The sequence below is a fragment of the Humulus lupulus genome, chromosome 6 (assembly GCF_963169125.1).
Source record: "Humulus lupulus chromosome 6, drHumLupu1.1, whole genome shotgun sequence".
NCBI classification, from domain to species: domain Eukaryota; kingdom Viridiplantae; phylum Streptophyta; class Magnoliopsida; order Rosales; family Cannabaceae; genus Humulus; species Humulus lupulus.
In genome coordinates this window covers 145368357-145386230 of record NC_084798.1, presented here as the reverse complement: position 1 = coordinate 145386230, position 17874 = coordinate 145368357, and the positions used below count along the sequence as shown (strand labels likewise).

The 17874-nt window shown below is 44.0% G+C and overlaps 1 protein-coding gene across 1 annotated transcript; it reads right to left on the bottom strand.

Annotated features, from left to right (window-relative positions):
- Window positions 1–14564: 14564 nt before the first annotated feature.
- On the bottom strand, window positions 14565–15815 carry LOC133784226 (uncharacterized). Its single transcript, XM_062223666.1, has 2 exons — window positions 15356–15815; window positions 14565–15281 (listed from the first exon to the last, which is right to left on the bottom strand). The coding sequence occupies exons 1-2, from the start codon at window positions 15605–15607 to the stop codon at window positions 14868–14870; spliced, it is 666 nt and encodes a 221-aa protein (XP_062079650.1). The 5' UTR covers window positions 15608–15815; the 3' UTR covers window positions 14565–14867.
- Window positions 15816–17874: the final 2059 nt, after the last annotated feature.

Sequence of the window (17874 nt, the reverse complement as noted above, 5' to 3'; positions counted from 1 at the left end):
TAATTCACAAATCATAAATTAGATACTCAGTAGACCACATTGTTCACATAATCCGTGATATCAATCTTCAAACCAATAATCAAACATCCAGGAAATAAACATGCCATAATTCTCGGATTAACAATAAACATATCACACAATATCCAGTGTCGACGCCCTTAGGCCGCACCCTCTGTTTATCCCACTGACTCCGACTTGCTTAGGCCGATCTCAGTGATTATATACTTAACCTCAGCTACAAATGCCTGAGCCGTGCCCTTGTGCGCCAATATTAATTCTGACACTCTTAGGCTATTTATTTCATGTTCACATGGCATAATACCATCAACAACATTACATGCAAGTATAGGGAACTCTTAGTCCCAACATAACCACATAATTGGGTGCAGTTTTCTTACCTTTAATTCCGAGTGCTTTCGCTAATTGAGACTGTAACGCCCTACTACCCTAGGGACTGTTACGGTGAGCATTTTAAATAGTGCTAAACTCGATAATCGAGTCATTTGGCCATAATCATGTAACTAAGTATGATTAGCGGTTTAGGGTTAAAATTTTTGGTTAAGATACAACGTTTCACTAAAATGTTTACCATATACATTGGGATCCTAAAAATATAATTTAAAGGTTAATTACAACAAAATATTTACAACCAGCTGACCTAAGCGGCAAAATAGGGTTTAACCCTAGTTCCTCTTTCAACCCTCGGTCGTGTCAGTTGAGCAGCCGCATATATACACATCGTCACCTAAGCTCTCCAACTCAAGGATGGTCCAACTTTCTTTTGCCTTTACCTGCACCACATAGCACCCGTGAGCCGAAGCTCAGCAAGAAAACTCAATATGCTCATGAACAGTAATAACATGTTATCGAATCATAACAGGCATGCCTAGTGATAACCATGTTGGGCTTATAGCCTTAAACCAGATGAGTGACTGAGGAGTAAGTCACTAACATGGGTTCCGCACCCTTAGCCATGTGACGATGCAGTCACTTGGGCCTTCTGACCCTGGCTCAGATGAGTGAGTCACTAACATGGGTTCCGCACCCTTAGCCATGTGACGATGCAGTCACTTGGGCCTTCTGACCCTGGCTTAGATGAGTGACTAATGAGTGAGTCACTAATGTGGGTTTCGCACCCTTAGCCATGTGACAATTCAGTCACCTGGGCCTTCTGGCCCTGGCTCTAAGTGACTAGCCATTAGACTAGACAAGCGCTTTTAGTTTTCATCAAACTTGAGGTCGGTCAAGCATTAATGCTCATGATGAGTCATTCAATGCTTATGTCGATTAGATCTAATCTTTTTCGGCTTGCGTTAAACACAGTAAAATTGTTCTTGACTCTTAAGCCAATAACATACGACCAGTGCTCAGTACCACTGCCAAACTTGACTAATGAGTCACAGCTTCACAGTTAATACTAACACCATTGTCGATTCTGACTATGGAGTCAGTTCCATTCACAAGTAAGCAATGCAACCAGGTATATATCATATGTCAAATATCCAAATGTAGGGCATTCAGTAAGCTTACTTAACAATCACTAGCATAATTAGGATCATGCATGTTACACCTAGATTTTGAGATAAGAGGTTATGACCCCGAAAACTGGGCTCATCATGTGTGAGCTTGAAATGTATGAAAACATCATATGGTCCAGCCGTAAAACCTATGAAGTAAAACAATGACCTCGAGGATGTGTAACCTCGAATATTCTCTAAGCTCACAATGGGCAATGACATGACACTCGAATATATCTTTTACCGATCGTCCTCAGGCGAGGTAGTTCGAGCTTGGGAAGTGCAAGCTCGGGTGTGACAGCCTCGAAAGTACCTACCTATCCCGATCGTAGCGTGAAGTTGGGTGACAAGTTCGTGATTGACCCATAAGTCTTGACAGACTCAATGTCGATTGTTGATCTCGAAGACCTGATGAATCACCTGGGATAGCCCATTACGTATGAACATATTTATTGTTGTGTAATCCCAATATTTAAGGGATGTCATTTAAGGGATAGCCCGTTCCCGATCTTCATGGGACGTTTCCATGTATATAGGAGATAATGCATTTAATATCAGTATTTCAATTGATATACAGAATATATTCCTGAAATATGTGGGAATGAATTCTGCAACCTTCTCTATCAATAGAGAAGGAATCACCACTTGTAAAGGACCGATTTTTTATTTCTTTAGAGAAAGTAATTCATCTCTGAGAATTTCCAGAAAACTCCAAGTCTTAATAACATAGACTCGTGGACTAGGCAGAATTGATTGTTGAACGACGTAAAAACTCTCTTGTTTCTCTTCATCATTCATTCGCTTCATTGTTTAATTGTTTAATTGCTCTACGATTTAAGTTGACGAAAAGCGGCGTCAACAGTTTGGTGCTTTCATTGAGAGCATTAAGCAGTACGTGTGTGAGTCTGTTCAGTCAAAAAATCCTCCCTGCATCAACAATGGCAACGAATGATCCCAATGTTCCTGAGGAGGAAATTTTAGATGAAGCTGACTACCCCCGACGCCCTGGAAAGAAGCCTATGTTGAATTCAAACCCTGATGAGAGGAGTGGTTCATCTGACTCTCGGGTACCACCGACCCCCAGGGACGACGAGGACATGTATTATAATCCTGAATGATATGTCCCGATAATGGAGCTCGAAAATCATCAACTGCGAAAGAAGTTGGCAGAGGCCAAGAAACGCAACGAGGAGCTGGCCAGATTGGCTGCTGAGGCACAGGCGGCTCAAGCCCCACCTCCGCCAGAGGCCCAAGCTCCGCCTCCGTGTGACGTTCATGTTCCACCATGTAGGCCTCGTGGGCGACCGCACAAAAATGCTGCCACCCGGAGAACGGAGCAACCTCCGCTGCCAGCAGAACAGCCTGCTTCGTCAAGGCCCCGGAGAAGTAACTGGGCTAGAGCTCCTGCCAACTCAACTGTGGAGGTACCGACTGGGGTAGAGAATAATCGAGCCCCCACGGAGGCTCGGACCCAAAATCCTGGTAATGCGCAGAGCGTTCCCGAACCAGTTCGAGGAAACTTGGGGCCTTCTAGGCCCCGTAATGGATGGCAGCCACCATCACCCATAAGGCACCCACCATCGCCAATAAGGTATCCTTCACCAACTCGGAGAAACACACAACTGACTCAGGGTGATAGGGAAAGGCGACTTGGGAAAAGACGTGGAGATATGGAGACTGCTAAGGAGAATAGAGGTACCCAACCCACGAGAAGCCAAATGTCTCAGTCTCACACTTTTGAGACGAGGCAACCGGCAAGGAACCCATCTCGAAACAACCGCACAATGAGCCATGTCAGTGAAGGCTTGGGAGACACTAGATCAGTCAGCATGTATGACTAGGGACACAGAAATACTAGGAATCGAAGGGATCACCCAAATTTACAAGAACACCTGAACCATAATCAGGGGAATGATAATCCCTCGAATCTAGATCTGAGGGATCATCTCAATGGACGCAAGAACCCTGTGTCGAAACGCGAAACTGGGGTTGTGATCAACGACAACCTGTTCCCACTGCTTCAAGTCAGACCCCCCATGGATCCAGTCCAAGAAAGGATTGAACAACTGGAAAGAGCATTCAGGCTCTTACAAAATGAACGAGGTCGGGATCGGGATGAAGAGTTCGAAGAAGAACTCGAACCCTTTGCCCCTCATATTTCCAGCACCCCGTTTCCTCAGGGATTCCAAATTCCTCATGTCCCACCATTTGATGGGAATTATGATCCATACAGTCATTTGAGTACGTTCAACACAATTATGCGAGTGAGTAATGTGGGCTACGAGCTCAGATGCATGCTGTTTCCAGCCTCGCTCACAGGACCAGCAAAAAACTGGTTTGAGAAGTATAAGAGACATTTGATCGCTTCTTGGGATCAATTGTCTAGAGATTTCAAGAAGCAATTCAAATCCATGGTCGGAATTAGGCCCGAGGCGTCTGCCTTGACTAATGTCCGATAGCAGCCGAATGAAACATTGAAAAGTTACCTCACAAGGTTTAATTTGGAAGTCGCCCGAGCTCGTGACGTGGACGACAATGGCCATTTAATGGTTGTTCGAGCCAGAGTAATGCCTGGAAGTCCTCTCTGGAAGGACATGCAGAGGAAGCCCGTAAGGTCCTTAATCGATTTCAATCGACGAGCTCAGAGGTTTGTTAATGTAGAAGAGGCGAGGTCAGCATTGAATATGACCTCTCATCCCATAACTACAACAACAAATGAAAACTCTGCCTTGACCTCGGCGGATCCTACGACCTCAAAACCCCCTGGGCACAACTCTTCTAAAAGGAAGAAGAATGAAGGGAATAATCCCGAGCCAGAAGGGGGAAAGAAGAAGAAAGGGGAAAGATATTTCTCCGTATACAAGGTGTATACCGAGCTCAATGAGTCTCGAGAGAATATCTACCTGGCTAATGAAAACCATGTCCCTTTCAGACGTCCAGACCCCATGAGAAACCAAAAAGCGAAAAGAGACTCCAACAAGTATTGCAGATCCCATAGAGATATCGGACATACAACCAATAAATGCAGGCAATTACAAGATGACATCGAAGGCCTGATCTCGAGAGGATATTTCAGGCAATATGTTAGGAATCAAAACCCCTATCAGGCTTCTACCAGCCAGAGGGAAGCAGCAGCATCACCTGCCCAGAACAGCAACTCCCAAGCAAGGGAGGACAAATGACCCCCTCCGATTGATGGAGAAGATTTCATAACCATCTCGGGGGGACCACATATTGCAAGATCGGGCAGGAACGCCCAGAAACGATGTGTGAATGAGTTGAAAACTGGTGACGGGTCTCCTTACGAACCCGAACCCAGAGCTCCAAAACAGCAAAGGGTTGAATCTCAACCCATAACTTTTACTGAGGATGATGTGTCTCATGTACAATTCCCTCACAATGACCCGCTGGTTTTCACCCTTTAGCTCGTGAATAAGAGGGTACACTGAGTCCTGGTTGATAACAGGAGCTCAGTAAATATCCTCTACAAGGCCACCTTAGAAAAGATGGGACTCACGCTTCATGACCTAAAGGCCTGTGCAATGACGTTGTACGTGTTTTCAGGAGAAGGGATTTACTGTATGGGATCCATCGAACTCCCCGTAACCTTGGGAGACTTCCCGGTCTCGACAACCAAGATGATGGAATTCATAGTAGTGGATCTACCATCGGCCTACAACGTACTGCTTGGGAGACCCGCCCTAGTAGGGCTGGGGACAGTTTCATCTGTAAAGCATTTGGCCATCAAGTTCCCGACTTCTAGTGGCATATGGACACTGAAAGGAGACCATCTTGCAGGGAGGGAATGCTATAGCATTTCCGTTAGAGGAAAGAAACAGGCAAGTGCATAAACACTTGTCATAATTCAGAATAAGGATGGGACAGTCTTCGAGATAGACGAAGAAATTGATCCAAGAATAGAGGAAATAGCTGATCTCGAGCCGTTAGAAGAGCTCAAAGAGGTCAAGCTCGAAGAAGTAGACCCCCTGAAAATAGTGAAGATAGGGAAAAACCTTTCAGAAGAAACAAAATAGCAATTAATTTGCTTTTTGAAAAAGAACCAGGATGTTTTCGCTTGGTCACATTCGGACATGGTAGGGATAAGCCCGAATGTGATAAGCCACGCTCTTAATATTGACAAGAGCTTCCCCCCGAAAATAGTGAAGACAGGGAAAAACCTTCCGGAAGAAACAAAATAGCAATTAATTTGATTTTTGAAAAAGAACGAGGATGTTTTCGCGTGGTCACATTCTAACATGGTAGGGATAAGCCCAAATGTGATAAGCCACGCTCTTAATATTGATAAGAGCTTCCCCCCAAAGCAGCAAAAGTGAAGACTCCTGGACGATGACAGGAAGAAAGCCTTGAAGGAAGAGGTCGACAGGTTAAAGGCAAATCGATTCATACAAGATGCCTTCTACCTGGATTGGGTCGCTAACCCGGTGCTAGTTCCAAAACCTAACGGAACATGGCAAACCTATATTGATTACTCAGACCTCAATAAAGCATGTCCTAAGGACTGCTTCCCCTACCTCGGGTCGACCTCCTCGTAGATGCCACAGCTGGGCATGGACTTATGTCGTTCATGGACGCTTATTCTGGATATAACTAGATTGCAATGCATGCCCCAGACCAAGAGCATACAACTTTTATGATAGATAAAGGACTATATTGCTACAATGTTATGCCGCTCGGGCTCAAGAATGCTGGAGCCACATACCAACAGCTCGTAAACATGATGTTCTCCGAACAGATAGGTAATAACATGAAAGTTTATGTTGATGATATGTTAGTTAACTCTAAACATAACAATAACCATGTGGACGACCTTGAAGAGTGCTTTGCCGTGTTACGGAAGTACAACATGAAGCTCAACCCGCAGAAATGCTCTTTTGGAGTATCATCGGGGAAGTTCCTAGGTTTCATTGTGAATGCCCGGGAAATAGAGGCTAATCTTGACAAGATCCAAGCGTTAATTGACATTCCCTCACCTCGAAAGCATAAGGATTTCCAGAGTTTGACTGGACGGATGGCGGCATTAAGTAGGTTTATCTCGAAATCTACGGACCGCTGTCTTCAATTTTTCAACCTTTTGAGAGGGGGAAAAAAATTCGAATGGACAGAGGAATGCGAGTTAGCATTTCAGGTACTTAAAAAGCACCTCGCGGAACCTCCTATCTTGTCGAAACCTGTCACAAGAGAAATTTTGTACCTATATCTCGCTACAACCGAGCATGCCATTAGTGTCGTGCTCGTCCGAGAAGAACAGAAGGTGCAAAAGCCAGTATACTATGTCAACAAAAGGTTACTGGGGGCAGAATTGAGATACCCTTTAATGGAGAAGTTGGCTCTTAGCCTAATCCACTCATCTCGAAAGCTCCGACCTTACTTCCAAGCGCACCCCATACATGTGCTGAGCGACCAACCACTACGACAAGTCCTATCCAAGCTAGAAGCCTCGGGCCGATTACTGAAATGGGTTGTTGAGCTCGGGCAATTCGAGATTACTTATCATCTGAGGACAACCATAAGAGGACATGTAACGACCCAAATTTACTAATAAGGCTTAAGGGCCTTGATTAGTGTGTCAGGAGGGCATAACTGGAACACATGTGATTTAATGATTTAAAGTATGTTATATGATTATTTGAATATTTGAGATGCATGACTATGTGAATTAGTATGCATGTAGGCCCTGATTAGGTTAGAATGGCATAATCGTAATTTTGGACCGTTGAGGGCATAAATGTATATATATGTGATAAAATGTTGAGACCACATTATTATGTGGAGATATTTGTGATCTGTGATTCGAGACGATCCTAGTGAGCAGGTTAGCGAAAAAGTCACGGCGGAGATTTATACCCGGCTCGGGGCGAGCCTGGGGGTGTAAATGGGAATTTAGAGAGTATATTGGGGTCTATTTTGATATTGAGGAATATAATTGGTGATTAATTAAGTATCGGGAAGTAAGCGGAAAATACTAGAGACACTTGAGGAATTAGCGGGAATTGGGTAAAATGACCAAAATGCCCCTAAGTGGATTAAATGATTTAGAATTAAAGGGGAGGGTATTGTGGTCATTTGGCATATAAATATAGGCATAACTGAGGCTTTATGCTTAGTGCAGTTTGTAGAATGAAGTAGAAGTCTGAGGGAAGAAAGAAAAGAAGGGAAAGAAGAGCAGGCTATTTTGTCAAGGTTGGTCTAGGTTTTCTCCATCAATTCTTGAGGTATTTTGGAGCAGAAACCCAGGGGAAACCAGAGTAAGCTTGAGGCAAGAGTTCTTGGTCTGACTTGAATATTTGACAAGGGTTTAGCAAGAATAAGCCATTTAGTTGAGGTAAGACTTTGAAGTTTCTTCAATTTTTGGTTTTGCTATTGAACTATGGTGTCTAAGCTGAATTTGGTGGGAACTCTAGGGAATTCAAGCCAGGGGTTGAGGAGGAGTAAGCCAAGGAGGTGTAGAAGCTGATTTAGGGTCGAATCCCAATTGAAGGTATGAAATTCTAAGCTTTAAATTATGAGGTTTTGACTGTTGTGCTGAAGTTTCTGAGTTTGAGGTTCAACCATGGTGAATTTTGAGATTAGGGGTGCATGTGATTGGGTTTTATGTATTTGGGATTCTTGGGATGAGTGGAGTGTGTTGATAAGCTTGTTTTTAAGTTTGGTTGGAGGTTGGAAAATTTTTGGTAAGGGTTGGCTCGGGGAGATCGCAAGAAGGGAAAATGCAGGGGTGCTGGTTCTGTGACTAGCACTAGCCTTTGGGCGCTGTAGCGCTAGGCTTGGTTTTCTGGGGGATTTTGGTTATGCTTGTAGCACTCTAGCACCCTCCAAAGAGCGTTGTAGCGCTACCCTGCATCCAGAAAGGGGTTTTTGAGTTATTTTCAAGGGTTTTTGCTTGGGGGTTCGGGGTTTGATTCCACCACCCCGTTTGGTGGAATTAGAGCTTCCCGAGGGCTCGGGATTGGTCCCGAGGTTAGGTTTTGGACTTGAGGTTTGGTGATGGTTTTGACCTATGGTTGTGACTAGGTGCGCGTTAGGGCTCAAGGGGGATCGTGCTCAAGGATCAAGTGAACAAAGCTAGCAAATCTAAAGGTAAGAAAACTGCACCCGGTATATGTTTGTGATGGGACTAAGTGCTCCTGATATCTGTATAATGTCAATGATGGTATTATTCCATGGGACATGTGATAAATGGCCTAATGGTGCCGTATACGATATTCACGCAAAGGGCGCGGCTTGGCCACTGGTAGCCAAGGACAACTTTATATTGACTGAGCTCGGTTTAAGCGGGCCGGAGTCAGTGGGATAAACAGAGGGTGCGGCCTAAGGGCGCTAACCTTAGTTATCATTTGTAAATTGGTGTTTGATATGAGTTGATATGTTTAGTATGTTGAATACTTGATTATCATGAACGCTTATATGATTGAGAACATGCCTATGTGATATGAGACATTTGATTGTTTGTTGACTGCTTATGCTCTGTTAATGCGTTTTCTTGCTGGGCCTTGGCTCACGGGTGCTACGTGGTGCAAATAAAGGCAAAAGCAAGTTGGACCAACCCTAAGGTGGAGGGCTGCGGGGCAGAATGTACATAGTCAGCTGTTCGGTCGCCATGGCCGAGGAGTGGATCAGGACAGGGATTGCTTAACTGTCTATTTTGCCTTAGTGTGGCTAACACTGTAATTAAATCTTGAATCTTTTGTAAATGGTTTTAATTCTATTGATTTTGGGATCCCTTGTAAACAGATAATGTTTTATTTATAAGAAACGCTACTTTCAAGACCAAAATCTTTTAACCCTAGTTCTGCATTAGTTTCGATAACACGTTTTCAACTTAACGACTTGATTAGCAAGTCTAGGACTTTTTTAAACACATAGTGTAACGGTCTTGGCTATCCAGGGCGTTACAGGACAGGCCCTGGCAGACTTCATAATGGAATGCACTGGAGTGACTGACGACGAAGTTATAACCCCAGCCCGCGAGCTGTTGAAACTTTATGTCGATGGGTCTTCCATCGAAAATGGATCGGGGGCAGGAATAATACTGATCACGCCAACTGGGAGTCGATTTCACTCCACTTTGATATTTGATTTCGAAGCATCAAATAACGAGGCTGAATACGAAGCTCTACTAGCAGGACTTCGAATATCCAAGGAACTCAAAGCTAAGGCGATACATTGCTACAGTGACTCTCAGTTGGTGGTCAACCAAATCTTAGGGGAATACCAGGCTCGTGGGACAAGAATGGCTGCATATCTAGAAAAGTCAAAAGTAGCACTCGAACATTTCGAATTTTACACAATAGAGCAGGTTCCCAAGAGAAAAATTCGAATGCAGACACCCTAGCCAGGCTCGTCGCATCCACCGAGGTCGACAAGCTGAATGTTGTGCCAATCGAACATCTATTGACACCCACTATAAGTGAGCCTGAAAAGGAGAATGTCTGCATGATTAACTCCGAGCCAACCTGGATGACCCCGATAGTTGAGTACCTTGAAACCGGCATTCTCCGAGCAGAACTGACCAAGGCTCGGAAACTGATGTATCAAATTCCCAGGTACACTATTGTGGAAGGAAGGCTATATCGAAGAGGATACTCTATGCCATTACTCCGGTGTGTGACTTCACCCGAGGCTAAGAAGATCATAGAAGAGATTCATGACGGATTCAATGGGGACCACACTAGGGGGCATAGCCTGTAATGCCCTGAAATCCCTAATGTTGTTTAATGGCTGCATTAGTAGGTCGGGAGGGCCATAATTGTTTAATTACGCTATTAAATTATTATATGCATGTATATGTGAATTATATTATAATATGATGTTAAATGCATGCATGTGGGTCCACATTTCATTTCATGGGTGTTTTGGTAATTTGGCCTGTTGAGGGCATAATTGTATATTTGTATGCATGTCGATGACATATTGTTGAGACCACATTATAATGTGGGTTTGTTCGAGCTATTCGGCATGAGACGATCATGGAATATTAATTAGCGGTCTAGTCATAACAGGTTTAAGTTCCGGGCTCGGGGTGAGTCTCGGGGTGATTTTAATGATTAGAGCGTTGCCGGGAATTAAAGGGTAATGGGATATGAATTATTGGTGTTTGAGATTATCAAGAATAGCGGGAATTGGAGAGCGTTAATTATGATTAACGAGATAGGTGGGAAATACCAATTTTTCCCTTGGGGGCCTTAAGAAACCCTTAATTGACCTAGGGGTATTTTGGTCTTTTCACCCCTAGGATAGTTATAAGCCATTGAAGGCTGTAGAAAGAAGAGAAAATAGTGCATCTTCTAAAGTTTCTCCCGTACCTTTTCTCCTTCTGTTTTCTTTGTGATTTTTGAGCCATTCTTGAGGATTCAAGCTTGGGAAGTAAGTCTTGGGAGTTTGGGAGTGTGTTCCACTATTGAAGAGCATCATAATCTGAGCTTGAGGTAAGTTTCTAGCCATTTAAATCCCTGTTTTTCTCTATTTTAGTTCTGGTTTTCAGTAGAGGTTTCTAGGTTGGGTGCTTGGTTTTGTTGGGAGTTTTGGCTAGGGTTCTTGTGGTTATGATGCTTGGGGTATGTGAGGATGGTTTTTTGGGTTCATTTGGCATAAAAAATGAGGTTTGGAAGCATTGGAATCGGGTTGGAATTGAAGGAGTCGAGGAAGGAGGCTTCAGGGGAAAGCTGTTCTGGGGGTAGCGCTACAGCGCCCATTAGAGGGCACTATAGCGCTACACAGGATGATTGTTGGGCGGTTGGGGGTTCTTAGTATAGAGCTGGGGCGCTAGGGAGTAGTGTTGTAGCGCTACTCTGTTCCTCCAAAATCTCGTTTTGAGTGTTTTTAAGGGCTTTTGGCTCGGGGTTTCTATCCTTAAGGCCCGGGATCGAATCTACTCACCGTGTGGGCATGTTTCGAGGTCCCGAGAGTGGGGTTTAGGTTAAGACCCTTTCATTGTTGATTTTCATTGATGGAGGTTATAATTGGTTATGATTAGGTAACCGCTAAGGAATCAAAAGGTCAATCGTTCTTAGGATTCGTTCTTATTATATTTCTTGCTCGAACCAGAGGTAAGAAAACTGCACCCTATGTATATGACATGCGTGATTGTTGTTGAGGCATGTTGGTTGATAAATGTGGACATTGATTGCATATTAAATGCTAGCGGATGTTGTTTACTTGTGTATGGCACTGATTAGTCAGGGACGGCACAAGTCGCGTATCACTAACCTAAGAGTCAGAAACGGCATAAGCGTCCTGAACGCAGGGCCGATTGAAGATTAGATCTAATCGATATCAGCATTGAATGACTCTAAAGCATTAATGCTGGACCGACCCTAAGGTCGATGAAACTTATAAGCGCTTGACTAGTCTAAGCTAGTTACTCAGAGCCAGGGCCTAAGGCCTAGGTGACTGCTTGTCACATGGCTAGGGAACAATGTTCCATGGTTATGACTCTATGGTCATGAGGTAGGTTATGTTGGTGACTAGTCATCATGCACCTAACTTGTTTAAGCTAGTGAAAGGTTCACTTATTTGTTAAGCCCCGGTGACCCTATCATCACATGGCTAAAGGGAGCTGAACCCACCTTAGTGACTTTTCAATTGTCACTCCTCTATTTTGGACTAAAAGTCCTGAATGATTATTATGATCATTGTTGATATTATATTCATGCTATATTGTGTTTTCTTGCTGGGCCTTGGCTCATGGGTGCTATGTGGTGCAAGTAAAGGGAAAGAAAAGCTCACCCAGCCTTGAGTGGAGAGCTTAGGTGGCGATGTGTACATATGCGGCCGCTTGACCACCACGACCAAGGAGCTCTCAGAGGAACTAGGGGGTTTACCCTATTTTTGCCGCTTAGGTCGGCAGGTTTGTAAATTTGAAACAGTAATGACCATTTTGAGTTGTAAATAACTTGTAAATGTTTTTTTATGGGCCCATGAATAGTTTTATGTATTAAATAAAATATATCCTTTCCTTTTAATTGGTTTTCCACCTTATCCTGTTAATAACACTAGAAGCACGTTTTTAACCAAAGAACTCGGGTAGCGAGTCAAATTTCCAGTTCACTGTTCACCACAACTGTTCTGGGGTAACCAGGGCGTTACATAGCCTATCTAAGAAAATTATACGCCAAGGGTACTTCTGGCCCACCATCAAAGCAGACTCATTTGATTACGTCAAGAGGTGCGATAAGTGTCAACGGTTTGCCACAATCCCTTGAGCTCCACCTTCCGAGCTAACTATGATGACCTCCCCATGGCCATTTGCAATATGGGGAATTTACCTCATAGGCTTGTTGCCAACTGGCAAAGGCGGAGTTAAGTACGCAATAGTCGCGGTAGATTACTTTACGAAGTGGACTGAGGCCGAACCTCTGGAAAAAATTACCTCGAAGAAAGTCTTGGACTTCGTGGTAAAAAACATCATCTGTTGATATGGGATGCCAAGGAAGATAGTGTCTGATAACGGTACTCAATTCAATAGCAACTTGTTTACCAACTTTTGTGAGAAGAATGGGATAATAAAAAGCTTCTCCTCTGTGGCCCATCCCCAAGAGAATGGTCGAGGCTATGAATAAAACCCTGAAGAGTTCTATGAAGAAAATTTTGGAAGAAGCTAAGGGGAAATGGCCCGAAGAGTTGCCCCAAGTCTTGTGGGCATATCGAACCACAGCTCATACTTCAACAGGACATACCCCTTTTTCTCTGGCATATGGATGCGAGGCTATGCTTCCAATCGAGGTAGAAATACCCACCATTCATACCCACGCATATGATCAAGCCTCGAACCAATCCCAGCTCGAAGTAAGTCTGGACCTGATTGAAGAAAGACAGGATGAGACTCAACTAAAAAATGCTGCATACCAACAGCGAGCTACTCAGTATTTCAATAAAAAGGTTCGAGACAAAAAATTCGGTTTGGGAGATTTGGTGCTAAGGCGTGTGTTCTTGGCTACACGGGACCCGGCTGCTGGCGTGCTCGGGCCTAATTGGAAAGGACCTTATCAGATCGAATCGGTTATCCGACCTGGCATCTACAAATTTGCAAGATTGAATGGGGATTTGGTACCATGAGCATGGAATGGCGAACATCTACGACCTTACTATCAATATTGTGGGAACGATGTCACCTGTAACCGTGCTTGTTTATCTTTACTATGCTTCTTTTAATAAATTGTTCAATTTCGAATAAAGTTCGTTTTCGTTTCAATATGCTATATTTTTTGCAAACTCTCTTAATTTAATAACCTATGGTCACACTCATAGGGTATTAAGGGGGTATTAGTGGTATTAGTGGTATATATACCGTCAGCTTGAAAAAATAAAATAGTATATACAAAAAGAATAAAAAGCGTTTGGATATAACCAAATACGCGAGCTAAGATAGTTTGGACATGACCAAATTATTAAAGAATAAAAGTGTTTGGATATAACCAAATACGCGAGCTAAGATAGTTTGGACATAACCAAATTATTAAAGAATAAAAGTTTTTGGATATAACCAAATACACGAGCTAAGATAGTTTGGACATAACCAAGTTATTAAGAATAAAAGTGTTTGGATATAACCAAATACGCGAGCTAAGAATGTTTGGATATAACCAAATGCACGAGGCAAAGTAATTTGGATAAAACCAAATGCGTGATCTGGACATAACTAGATCAAAATATTTGTGTGTGGATTACGAACCAAAAACACGACCTAAATAGGTTTGGAACAAACCAGCTAAAAGTAATCAACAGAAAGATGGAATATAAATAAACCTACTTCAAGTTAAGTCGAGATAGAGGCTGGAGTATCTTGCAAAAAGATAGTTTCGACCTCATAACTTTGGGGAGCTACCCGAGGACGAGGAAAAGTAACTAGAAAAGCATGATATAACTAAACCACCTATATTACACGCCATATAAGTACTTTCGAGTGCATGGTAAAAGTAAGTTCCGACCTTGACAAGTAACGGGATCGGACACGGATACATCGAGTAAACTATGCATGAATGCATTGAAGCTCGGGCTTAAAATCCACCACATGTTTGTATGAATAAACAGACATAAGGACACTTTAATATAAATTGCTTGAAATATTTCGACTTAAGAAATGTAAAGCAAAAATATTAAAGTAAATTCAAATACGGTATTACAGATATCATAAGAAAATAGCTCTTTCACGAGCTATAAATTGTCTTAGCCCCAGGGGCATAAAAAACAGAAGATAAAAAACTATTACAAGAGGTTCAAAGGGACGCAGCCCTGGGTCGAGATTTAGGAGGAAGGAGCGCCTTCCTTAGCCTTCTCAGCATCCTCCTTGGCCCTCTCTGCCTCCTCCCGAGCAACCTCCTCCGCATCGAGTCAAGCCTGCCATTTGGCCACGAGCTCTTCCTCAAAAGAGCCTAGGAAGCTGGTATCAAGATCGGCGTTATTGGCCCAGTTCCTGTACATGGCCAGGTCAACCGCCCGATCCTTCTTCTCCTTGAACTCTGCGAGAAGACGAGCCTTTTCGCCCTCCATTATCTCGAAGGTAGCCTTTTTCTCCTCCTCAAGCTTGGCATTGATCTTCTCAAGATCCTCGAGCCTGGCGTTCACCTTCTCAAGCTCGACTATCCTGGCCTTCATCTGCTCGGCTTCAGCCTCCATCTTTGCCTTTGCAACCTTGAACTCGTCAGTGAGCTTAAGTTGAAGATTCTTCGACTCTTGGGCATAGGACATGCTCGAGTGGACCTCATTGTTCAACTTATAGTTAAGCTGAGCAACGGCACCAAGAGACTGAAACACAAACAAATCCAGTTAGAACACATGCTAAGCATAATTACAAAAAATGGTAAAGTGAGAGAAGTTACCGCAGCAGCGAGCTTGACACTCTTGTCATAAAGGGTGTTGCAGTCCCGAGCATTGTTCAAAAACTGCCACTGGGGAGCCTCGAAGCTGCTAATGCTCTGGCCTACCCAAGACAGGATGTCCGAGACAAGTGTAGCTCCATGAGTCCCGGCAGTGTTGTCGACGACATACTCATCAACATGAGTAGAAATCAACAACAGGAGCCCTTTGGACGCTGGTTTCTTCGGAGGAGGGCCGAGCATTGGGCGGACCATGATAGTAGGAGGCACAGGGGGGACATTTATGGTGGAAGCTTCAACCTGGGAAACCAGACCCACGGCCGGGCTCGTAACAATGAGAGCTAGAGGAGGAGGAGTCTTCTCAGTCCTCTTAAGGACCTTGGCGGGCCGATCTAACTTTCGCGAGCCTCTCGGGTGCTTACTCCTCTAAACCCCCTCGCCACTAGCGAGCACAGTGTCGAGATCAGAGTCCATAGCACCTGCACAATTGCACCACATTATAAGAAATTCCAAGACACAAAAAGTTAGCACAATGCAGACAAGCAAGGAATAAAGGACAAGTAAAGAGGAACCTAACTGGAACTCTCCCCCGAGCTCGTGCTCGGTGACCACGTAATTCCCCCATCTTCAAAAGAGGCAGGGGGAGTCCCTTCCCTATATGTGGAAGTCAACCTCGAAAGGTCTCTATTATCATTTGTCTCGTATTGAACGGCTATTCCGTCCCATATCCCGTTCAGACTATACATAGTATCGTATTTCCCTAGCCAACTATCAAACCTATGAACCCTCTCGTCTACTTAGGACCATACATAAAAGTGGTCCCTATCATCTTCACACAAGACTAATCTGTTGGGCTCATGCTTAAGTGGTGAGGGAGACCATAAGTCCGAGCTAAGGATGATTGTACCTCTGTCGCTCGAGCTCGAGGCCTCGTCATTGGCCTCGTTCCCTGATTGCGGACTCCTGTGATGTCGAGCTGGGGATTGTGGCTTAGAACTGTGCCTCGGGGGAAGGCTGCTCGTTGGGAGAGGCACAAACTCCCACTTGGCGTATTTCTTGTTGGACCAGTCGTTTGTGGACTGATCCTTTTCCAGGAGACCATAAGATAGGAAAGGGAACGCCTACCGTAAGGGAATTGGAATAAGGCCTCATTGTGTGCCTTCATATTATCGATGGGAGTAGGTCAATGATAATTGGCTGGAGAAATGAACATATCATGAGTGGTTTGAGCCTAAGTAAAAAATTCAAGCACAAAAAGAAGAAATTTTTTATACTTATGGATTTGTCTGAACAAAAAGTATCTGGAAGGAGCCAGGCCATCTGTCCAAAAGAAAGCCGTCTTGAAATTGGGGGGATGGTTGGGTAAATCCTCAAAGATTTTCTTCTCCTTGGGATACCTAGAAAAGGTAGTAGAAGTCGTCCCCTCCCTGAGCCTGGGAGGGATTTCTTTTCAATCAAAAGAGATACAGAATCTCATTTGGTGAAGGTCCTTCCCATTTTAGCTCGTGGTAAAGCGACCTCAGGGCTGACAAAACCCTGTATGAGTTGGTGTTGAGCTGGAAAGGAGTGAGCCCGAAAAAATCCAAAAAGTCCTTGAAAAAGGACTTTAAGGGAAATAAGGCCCCTGCCTTCATATGCTCCTGGCTCTAAGCCGCATATTTTAACTTGTTGTCGGGATTACCATCTCTCGGGGCGCGACAGCTTCGCTCGTGGGAGGTTGGAGCTCGACACCTCAGCGAGCCTGATATTCCAATTCTGTGGAGGGCCAAGATGTCAGAGATCTGCCCCAGTGAAAAAATCAAGCTCCAATAGTGCTCGGCCTCGAAAAATTCTCCCTTCAAGGTGGGAATAGAGGTTGGCTGTGAGGTAGAAGGGGGATTTGATGGTTCTCCCATCAGTGAAAATTGGAGATCGCTTGACTTGAAGGCGATTTTCACTTTAAGAGTGGTATCAATGGGGATTGGTCTAGGCTCGGGGTCTGGATCTGGGTAGATGGCGACCCTCAACCTCGTCGATTTGAAGTCGAAAGTGAGCTCGGGTATCTTCTTGCTCACGCCTTAGTTGGTGCTCCCGAATCAAACGTTGATTCCGGGTAAAAGGTGACTCCGGGCTCAGAGTTTTTGGTGAGTAAGGAATTGCGAGCTTTGACCCCTACTGCTTTTCTGAGTTCTGCGACATCTAGCAAGAGAGCAAAAGGGTGAGGGCCTAAATTAAAAATCAAGACGGCCTAAGCTCGAATGATCGAGACTATGGAGCAAGCTCGATCCAAAGAACGAGGCCAGGCTCGGAGCGTGTATTCCACGGAAAGGGAGGAAGGTGGATTTATTTTCGAAGATCCCAAATTTTCAAGGAAAAAAGTTGGCGGTTACTCAAAAAGTGATATTTTTGGGAAACGTGCAATTTGAAAACTCTAATCTTGTACCCAGTTTCTTGGTGTACACGATATGTCATCAGAAATTTAAACAAAAAAAACACAACACAAGAGTCATATTTGCATCTTTTATGCAAAATATGGGTTTAAA